Raw genomic sequence first — 9,832 nt, forward strand, 5'->3', positions numbered from 1 at the left:
CCCCTCCCAACCGAATCTGCATTACTTTCACCTCCACAGAGACTGTCACATATATTAGAAATTAGCAAAATGATTCCATCCACTTCCACAGTCCATCCTTGATTCTTCTTTTTCCCCTGAAATATTACATCAAGTCTATCAGTGTGTTTAAACAGCTCCACTTACCTTTAGTCCCAAATCAGACCACCTACTTCTGGTGTTAGAGCCACTATGAAGACTCTCCCACCCAGTCTCTATTACCAGTGGCCTAGATTGTCTTTTATGAAGTGACATGAACACTCAGATGGAATAATTCAGTCAGTATAAATACTGAACTTATTAGTACTGTGAGTTGAAAAAAATGCGAGACTGTAAAATTATTACTGCTTTAAAAGAGGTTTAGCAGCACTTTCAACAGTATCCAAATTATGGAAAGAGCCTAAATGTCCATCAATGATGAATAGATAAAGAAGATGTGGTTTATATATACAATGGAATACTACTTGGCAATGAGAAAGAATGAAATCTGGCCATTTGCAGCAATGTGGGTGGAACTGGAGAGTGTTATGCTAAGTGAAATAAGTCATACAGAGAAAGACAGATACCATATGTTTTCACTCATATGTGGATCTTCAGAAACTTAACAGAAGACCATGGGGGAGGGGAAGGGGGGAAAAAGTTACAGAGAGGGAGGGAGGCAAACCATAAGAGACTCCTGAGGACTGAGAACAAACTAAGGGTAGATAGGGGGTTGAGGAGAGGGGAAAGTGGGTGATGGTCAGGGAGGAGGGAACTTGTTGGGATGAGCACTGGGTGTTGTATGGAAACCAATTTGACAATAAATTATATTTTAAAAATAAAAATAAATAAAAATAAAAGAGGTTTAGGCTACTCCATGGTCTACTCAAAACTCACTCTCCTGGGTGAAACACCTGTACTCTGAAAACTATAAAACACTGATGAAAGAAATTGAAGATTACACAAATAAATGGAAAGATATTCCATGCTCATGGACTGGGAGAACAAATATTGCTAAAATGTTCATGCTACCAAAAGCAATCTATAGATTTAATGCAATCCCTCTAAAAATATCAACAGCATTTTTCAAAGAACTAGAACAAATAATCCTAAAATTTTTATGAAACCACTGAAGACCCTGACTAGCCAAAGCAATCCTGAGAAAGAAGAACAAAAGTGGAGACATCACAATCCCAGATTTCAAGATATAATACAAAGATGTAGTAATCAAAACAGTACTGGCACAAAAGTAGACATAGATCAATGGAACAGAATAAAGAGCCCAGAAATAAATCCAATATTATATGGTTAACTAACCTTTGACAAAGGAGGCAGAATATGCAATGGGAAAAAGTCTCTTCAAGAAACGGTGTTGGGAAACTGGATAGTAGCATGCAAAAGAATGAAACTGGAACACTTTCTTGCACCATACATAAAAATAAACTCAAAATGGATTAAAGACCTAAATGTGAGACCTGAAACCACAAAGATTCTAGATGAGAATGCAGGCAGTAATTTCTCTGACATTGGCCATAGCAACATTTTTCTACATATGGCTCCGAAGGCAAGGGAAACAAAAGCAAAAATTAACTATTGAAACTACGTTACAATAGAAAGCTTTTGCACGGCAAAGAAAACAAGCAATAACACAAAAATACAACCTACTGAATGGGAGAAGATATTTGCTAATGATATATCTTATAAGGGGTTAATATCCTAAATATATAAAGAACTTATGCAACTCAACACCAAAAAACCCCACCAATAATCCAATTAAAAAGGGTCAGAAGACATGAACAGACACACCAAAGAAGACATACAGATGGCCAAGAGACACATGAAAAGATGCTCAACATCACTTATCATTAGGAAAATGCAAATCAAATCCACAATGAGATATCACCTCACACTTGTCAAAATGGCTAAAATAAAAAACATGAGAAATAATAGGTGTTGGTGAGGATATGGAGAAAAAGAACGCTTGTGCTGTTGGTGGGAATTCAAACTGGTGTAGCCACTGTGAAAAACACTATGTAGGTTCCTCAAACAATTAAACAGAGAATTACCATATGATCAAGTAAGTCCACTACTTAGTATTTACCCAAAGAAAACAAAATCATAAATTCAAATATATATATATACACACACACACACACACACACACACACACACACACACGCACCCCTACGTTTATTGCAGCATTATTTATAATAGCCAAGATATGGTAGCAACCCAAGTGCCCATTGGTAGATGAATGGATAAAGAATATGTGATACACACACACACCTACACACACACACACACCATGGAATATTACTCAGCCATAAAAAAGAATGAAACCTTGCCATGTTCAACAATGTGGATGGATCTAGAGGGTATAATGCTAAGTGAAATAAGTCAGTCAGAGAAAGACAAAACCATATGATTTCACTCATAAGAAACAAAACAAATGAACAAAGGAAAAAGAGACAAACAAAACAAGACCCTTAAATATAAAGAACAAGCTGGTGGTTACCAGAGGGGAGATGGGAGGGAGGATGGGTAAAATTGGTGAAGGGGATTAAGAGTACACTTACCATGACAAGCACTGAGTAATGTGTAAAATTGTTGAATCAATATATTGTGCACCTAAAACTAATACAACACTGTAAATTAATTATACTGGAATTATAGATAGATGATAGATAGATAGATAGATAGATACAAAAACACTCTCCTGTATAATGGTATTGTAACTCACTTTGACTTTTCTCTGGAAAACAGTACATGCCACAACATCACTAAAATGATCAAAATTCTGCAAGCCTTACTATGTGTAATAATCTGGTTTAGTAATCCCCTATGCCCTATATTAGATCTGAAAGATGAGAGATTCAGATGTTGAGATCTAAAAACATCTGTTCAGTTCCAATATGATGAGATACTAGGTCAGTCAATGGGGACCAGAACTATTTATTCACGAACTCGCTTCTTTCTACCAGATCCAAACAAGAGGGAGCCAACAAGGAAGATTATTCCACAGGAATGTGAACCATACCAGTTATTAGGAATGTAATCCATATATTTGAGGTATTTTCAAGTTAAATCTTAACTCTGTGCTCAGGAGATGTTCTGCCGTCCCCCATTTACCTGGGAACCAGGTTGGAAGTTTCTTGAGATGCAGCGTTTCCTGAAAAGCCTTCGCAGAGCTCCCTTAACCTCCTGGTTCCTCAGGCTGTAGATCAGTGGGTTTAGCATAGGAGTAACTACTGTGTAAAACATGGCGACTTGGTGATCCTGGTCCAAGTCATAGCTGGAGGATGGCCGGAGATACATGTGGATCACAGAGCCATACAGGAGCAGCACAACCAGAATGTGGGAGCTACATGTGGACAGGGCTTTGCGCAGGGCAGCAACTGAATGCGTGTGAGCTATGGCAACAGCAATGCGGGCATAGGAACCTAAAATGAAGAAGAAGGGGCTGACCACCACAGCTACGCCCTCAGTAAATATTAGCATTTCATTGACCACTGGTCGGGTGCAGGAGAGTTTTAACAAGGGTGTGATGTCACAGAAGAAATGGGTGACCTGGTTGCCACAAAAGGTTAAGCGGGTGACCAACACACTATAAAGCAGGCTGTTGAGGCTGACAACCACCCACGAGGTCAAGGTTATACGCAGACAGAGGCCACGGCTGATGATGGCAGAGTATCTTAATGGGTCACAGATGGCAACATAGCGGTCATAGGCCATGGCAGCCAGCAAGTGGCCTTCCATGCTGCCCACAGCCATAAAACAGAAGAGCTGGATCATGCAGCAATTAAAGGAGATGATTCTATTCACAGACAGTGTGTGCACCAGCATCTGGGGAACAGTGATGGTTGTCAGAAACATGTCGATAAAGGAAAGCTGACTGAGCAGGAAATACATTGGAGTCTGAAGCTTGGGGTCTGAGAGGGCAACAATTACTAATAGGGCATTGCCCATAAGTGCCACCAGGTACATGGCAAGGACAATCCCAAAAATAACTGGCTGCATCTCTGCCCAGCTGGACAGGCCCAATAAGAAAAATTCAGTTACTTCTGTCCTGTTTCTAGTGGCCATAACACATGATCTATAACACCTGCAAAGAGCAAGTGTTAGTATCAAGTAATGCTGAAATCTACTCCGAGATAGCTTTTAGGAAACTTCTTGCACGCATGCCCCTAGTTTCCAAAAGAGTTTTTTCCTTCATTTCTTTCCCTTGTCATTATCTTTCTATCTATCCACTGGAGTACCCACCCACTCTTTAGTTTATTCCAGGTCCATTTACTGACTATTTTATAATCTCTCAATGTGATATATATTAATGGCATCAGGATAAATCACACATGGTTCCTGCATTTTCAAAATTCCCTGTATAACAAACAAGGGATCACTAAACACAAAATTTCTTTGGCGTTCGCTCTGTGCTAAACAGCATACTAAATATCATACGTTTAATTGTCACAACAATCCCGTATGGTACAAACTACTTTTATATTACAGACAAGAAAACTAAAGCAAAGAAACTACTTTGTTGAAGGTCTTATAGGAGCTGGGAATCAAAACCTTGACTCAACCCTGTATAGTTTTATTAGACACAAGCACCACATTTCACTGATTGTCAGAGTTGGAAAGAAAACGAAACTTATGTCAAGGCTCCAGGCAAATGTCTGAGTCTCTACATCTCTGATGGGGCACTGGAGTGAAGATCTGGTCCTAACTTTGTATGTCCAGAAGCTATTGTTCTTTTGTAGGGGAGTTCTTCTTCCATTAAGTCAATTGAACTTACCTGGGATGAGAGTAGAAATGGTTAATAACATCGTTGCTTTTATTAATGATTAATTTTCAATAAATAATATAAACTGCCAGTGGACGGGAGTGTTTCTTTCCAGTTCAGGTTTTCCCTATAGGCAGATGTACATGGTACACCAAAGAGCTAACATTTTGGGACTACTATATGGATAAGGATATTTTGATGAAATACTATATTTCTTCATGAATGTGAGAAAAATTGTTTTAAAATCGTAAGGTATAAAAGAACATACAATAAAAAGCATCAGTCTCTGACCCTAACTTTGCTCCATGTTAGGTTTTATCACATCTGGTGGTTCGTACATTTACACCTTTAAATAAAATACTACTTGTTTACGCATCTATGTACCAGCTTTATCAATTTATCTTTTGGCTTTCTACTATGCAAGATGGTTTATCTTGTTTCCATTATCCCCATTCTTCTCTCCTCCCTTCCCCAATTTTTTGATGATTATTTTAGTTCTTAAATTTGTTGCTTTTCTGCTTTCAAGCAGTATACTTAAAATCTATATTTTTTATTCCATCAACTGCTGACTCCACTTCTCTTCCTCATCCCTGACCCTCCCAACATTTAGAAAGCTATATCTTGATCTATATATTGTCAAAATTGAAAACATATAAATTATGAGTTGGAACCACAATTATTTATTCCAGGTAAAAACTATAAATTAGTAGACAACATTTACATTAGTATAACTACATAAATAATTTTCATTGCAGAGCCAAATGATGAGCTATAGTTGCATTTATTCTTTGACGAGTCCAGTGTCCCACCTCACTAAGGGAGAGTATTCCCAATATTCAGAGAAAGAATCAAAACACTTCTCTTAGTGATTTTCTTCACTCTAAAGATTATGGAGGGGCACTTAGGTGGCTCAATTGATTGAGCGTCCAACTCCAGCTCAGGTCATGATCTCATGGTTTCTGAGTTCAAGCCCACATCGGACTCACTGCTGTCAGCCTGTCAGTGCAGAGACCACTTTGGATCCTCTCTCCCCCTCTCTTTGCCCCTCCCCAGCTTGTGCTCTCTTGAAAATAAATAAATATTTTTTAAAAAAATATCACGGAACAGGAGCTTAAATGATAACAAGGACTTACATTTTCCAGTGTCTGATAGTCTTTATATCTTCCTGTATCTTTCTCTATGTCTGTGGATATAGATCAAGCTACACCCTCCTGTGATCCTATTACCCATTCAAGGCAGTGGTGACACAGAGACATTAACATGAAGATATAGATGAAGGTGAACAAGAAGAGATGGGAAGGAAGAGAGATGGGATAATTTCCTTCATGGGGAAAGGATGAAAGAAAATGAACTTCAAGAAGGAAAAAGTGCCAAAGATATAGATTTATCCATTATGAAGAGAATGTAATAACATAGAGTCCATTTTCTTCCAAGAAAAGCAAAACAGTATTTTTAAACTAATTATATGTAAAAAGAGTAATAAGCAGTGGTAGTACTCTTGGCTGACTTCTTCAAGACTCATTTCTGTATATTTCCTATTTCCCCAAATGTCAACATTAGTCTTGTCAGAGCTCTGTAGGTCCTATTTAGACAATTTTGAGGGATTAAGGATGCTGATGGCTTGGAGTAGTCCATTTAGGGAAGGAAGGTATGGACACATATTCATATACAGATTTGAACACCTCAAGACAGTAAACTAAACTGAAATCAGAGAGAGAAAAAAAGGAAGAATCCCCAGCATGAAACGGAAAAGCATCTCAGGTTCCCACCTGGTGCTTCAGGGATATCTAAAGTCATGGAGAAGGAACAGAGCTAGAGTGTCAGGCCTTAATCATGCTTATTCTTGTCTTTCTTCTTTGATGAAAGAACCAAGAGATATTAGATAATTCACTGTTTTATAAATATCTAAATATTAGGAATCTGCTCTATTAAATGCCTTCTTGGTCTAAATTCTATTTCTAGTCTGTTCCCCTGTGTTGATGAATCACAAAGTTTGAATCTGAGATGTATAAATTGGAATTTCCTTTTCTCTGTCTCAAAAATGCATCTTCCAAATTATCATAAAATAAATTAGATGCTCTGTCACATATTTCGTGCACCTGGGAACTGTGGAATGTCTTTCCATACCCTCCCTGACTGCATGACTATATTCTCCATCTAAGCCTTCATAATTACACTCAAAATCCTATTTTTTTCATGTTATAATTGACAATTCTCCCATCCCATGACTTCCTCATTCCATTCTTTGATATTCTTAGTACCAATACCACACTATTTTCTAAAAGAGGGTTATGATTTATTATTTCTTCTTTCCTTTTGATTTACCGTTAGGACAGAATATAGCATTATTCTCACCTTTTCTCTGTATCTGCCACCATACACTCAAGATAGAAAGTTTAGGTAGAGTTGTGCTCCCTCTTCACCACAATCTTACAAAAATAAGGATTCTCTTTCCATCATTTTCCATAAAAGCCTTTCTATATAGTAGCTCGTTCCAGTGAAGTGTCACTTATACACACTCACCCTGGACTCTACCAACCCCAGGCACCTCTGTGTTCAGATGAAATATTAATTATAATGAGCTGAGCCCATCTACCTTCCATTATCAGCTGGGGTTGGAGAGTGTGCTTCTTCTGCTTCCTTACACCTGGATCTCACCATAAAACTTCTGAAAACAATTGGGTCTATAGGGAAGGTCTACTCCCTGGGGGACACCACAGGTTTTCTTGCATAATGTCAACAGTTGAGCAAGAAAAAACCCCAAGAGGAAAATGGCTCCCATTTCATCATTTCAAGAATACAGTTCTCCTAACCTATCCTTTCTGTTATTGAGTGTTATTAAATCAAACATCTTAACTCAGCTGAATTAGCTACAAGGCATAAGGCTTTATGAGATACCAGTGGGATGACTCTGACCCCTGCTGTTTCCATTCTGCTCTCCAGTGACTTTTGCATTTCCTGCCCTCACTCAACTGCATTCTTTGCTGAAAGTCGTCTGCCCATTTTGCTTATTTATTTTAGAACTATCATCTTCAAAATACCTGATTTGAACAAGTCTTTGAATATAAAAGAAGAAGTAAGAAGTGGAGCACCACACTGAAAAATCTGAGAGTATATGCAAATTAGAGATATTCTTGGTCTCGCTATAAAATAATGACATATAGCTTATTGACACAGATTATACATTGTGGAAATGACTGTAAATTGGATACAAACCGGTACTTTCCATGATTAACCTGCAAAAGTAGCTCAGTCACAAGCTAGAAAACCAAATTATTAACTGATGAATATGATCAAAATTCAGTGGAAACAAAGAGATTTTAACAATCAAAATATTATCAATTTCCTCAAAAAATGTAATACATTTATTTTTGTTTGCAGTGGATCTATTTGACTTTCTAATGGCCCTTCTTACTTTGGGGAAGTGATTTCTTCCCGCAATGGATACAGGCTGATGGCATTGTCAATCGGCTGTGTTTCATTTCTACTAATCTCACTCTGAGCAGACAGTCCTGGATTTTAGACTGTTCTTTCCTCCCAATATCTGATTTCTTACCCCATCCATACACGTACACCTCTGTTTTAATTACTGCTCTAATAAATAGATCTAGACATTGAATAGCAACAGCTGCTAATCTCACCAAAAAAGTGACATAAGCAGACATTCCATCTCCCATACAACCTAGGAAGTAGTCTCACCTTGCCAAAAGCCAAACATGAATCTGATAAACCTTCTACATCCAGCTTCCAACTTATGGAAAATATAAAGTGCAGAGGAACACGTTAAACTACAATACATTGATTAACTCACACAAAACCAGACTGTAGGGAATTCCACAGGAAAATTACATGATGTCTTCCACAAATAAATTGCTAGAGATAGAGGAGAGGAGAGAAGAGGAAGAAAAAAAGGAGGTGAAGGGGGAGAGAGAAGAAAGAGACTGAAAAGACAAAATAACCAACTACAGTATGTAAACCTTACTTGGATCTTAATTTTAAAAACTATAGAAGTGTTTTATTATATTTATAAAAACAATGAGAAATTTCAATACTGGTCAGGAATTTCTGAATATTAAAAGAATTATTTGCATTTCAGATATGATAATAACATTGAGATTTTTGTTTAAGTCCTTATCCTGGGGCACCTGGGTGACTCAATCGGTTAAGCAACCAACTCTTGATTTCAGCTCAAGTAATGATCTCACAGTTTGTGAGTTCGAGCCCCACATTGAGCTCTGTGCTGACATCACGGAGCCTGCTTGGGATTCTGTCTCCCTCACTCTCTGCCCATCCCCCACTGGCTCTCTCTCTCTCTTAAAAGAAATAAAAATAAACTTTAAAAAAGTCCTTATCTTTTAGAGATTAGTATTGAAATATATATGGATGAAATGATATGACATCTGGGATTTATTTCAAAGCTAATGAGGAGCAGGTAGAAGCAGAAAAGATACAACATCAGCAATGACTTGACAATAAAGTTGGGTAATTATAATATTCTGTTATGGTTATTTGTGTCAGTTAGAAATATTTCATTAAAAATACCAGGATATTTTTTAGAACAGTTTGAGAAAAATAGATATTAACTCTTCTTTAAATGTTTGGTAGAATTTCCCCGGGAAGCCAGCTGGCCCTGGACTTCTGTTTTTTGGGAAATTTTTGATTGCTGATTCAATTTTTTTGTTGGCTATTGGTCTGTTCAAATTTTCTGTTTCTTCCTGTTTCCATTTTGTTGGTGTATATGTTTCTAGGAATTTATCCATTTCTTCCAGATTACCCAATTTGTTGGTATATAATTTTTCATAATATTCGTTTATAATTGTTTGTATTTCTGTGGTGTGGCTGTGACCTCTCTCATTTGTGATTTTATTTATTTGGGTCCTTTTGATAAGTCTGACTAGGGGATTATCAATTTTATTAATTCTTTCAAAGAACCACTCCTAGTTTCATTTATCTCTTCTACTGAGTTTGTTTGTTTTTAAATGTTTGCTTTATTCATTTTGAGAGGGGGAGAATGGGGCAGAAAGAAAGAATCCCAAGCGGGCTCCATGCTGAGCA

The 9,832-nt window shown here is 37.4% G+C and overlaps 1 protein-coding gene across 1 annotated transcript; it reads right to left on the minus strand.

Moving 5' to 3' along the window:
- Positions 1–3,096: 3,096 nt before the first annotated feature.
- LOC132663325 (olfactory receptor 1f45-like) lies at positions 3,097–4,080 on the minus strand. The gene has a single exon (XM_060609553.2). It carries the CDS (start codon positions 4,078–4,080, stop codon positions 3,097–3,099), a length of 984 nt encoding a protein of 327 aa, XP_060465536.1.
- Between the last annotated feature and the right edge of the window lie 5,752 nt (positions 4,081–9,832).

The sequence above is a fragment of the Panthera onca genome, chromosome D4 (assembly GCF_046562875.1).
Source record: "Panthera onca isolate mPanOnc1 chromosome D4, mPanOnc1 haplotype 2, whole genome shotgun sequence".
Classification (NCBI taxonomy): Eukaryota; Metazoa; Chordata; class Mammalia; order Carnivora; family Felidae; genus Panthera; species Panthera onca.

What these genes read in the sequence shown, in the direction of transcription:
- LOC132663325 (XM_060609553.2), bottom strand. Translation starts at nt 4,080, where the DNA reads ATGGCCACTAGAAACAGGACAGAAGTAACTGAATTTTTCTTATTGGGC.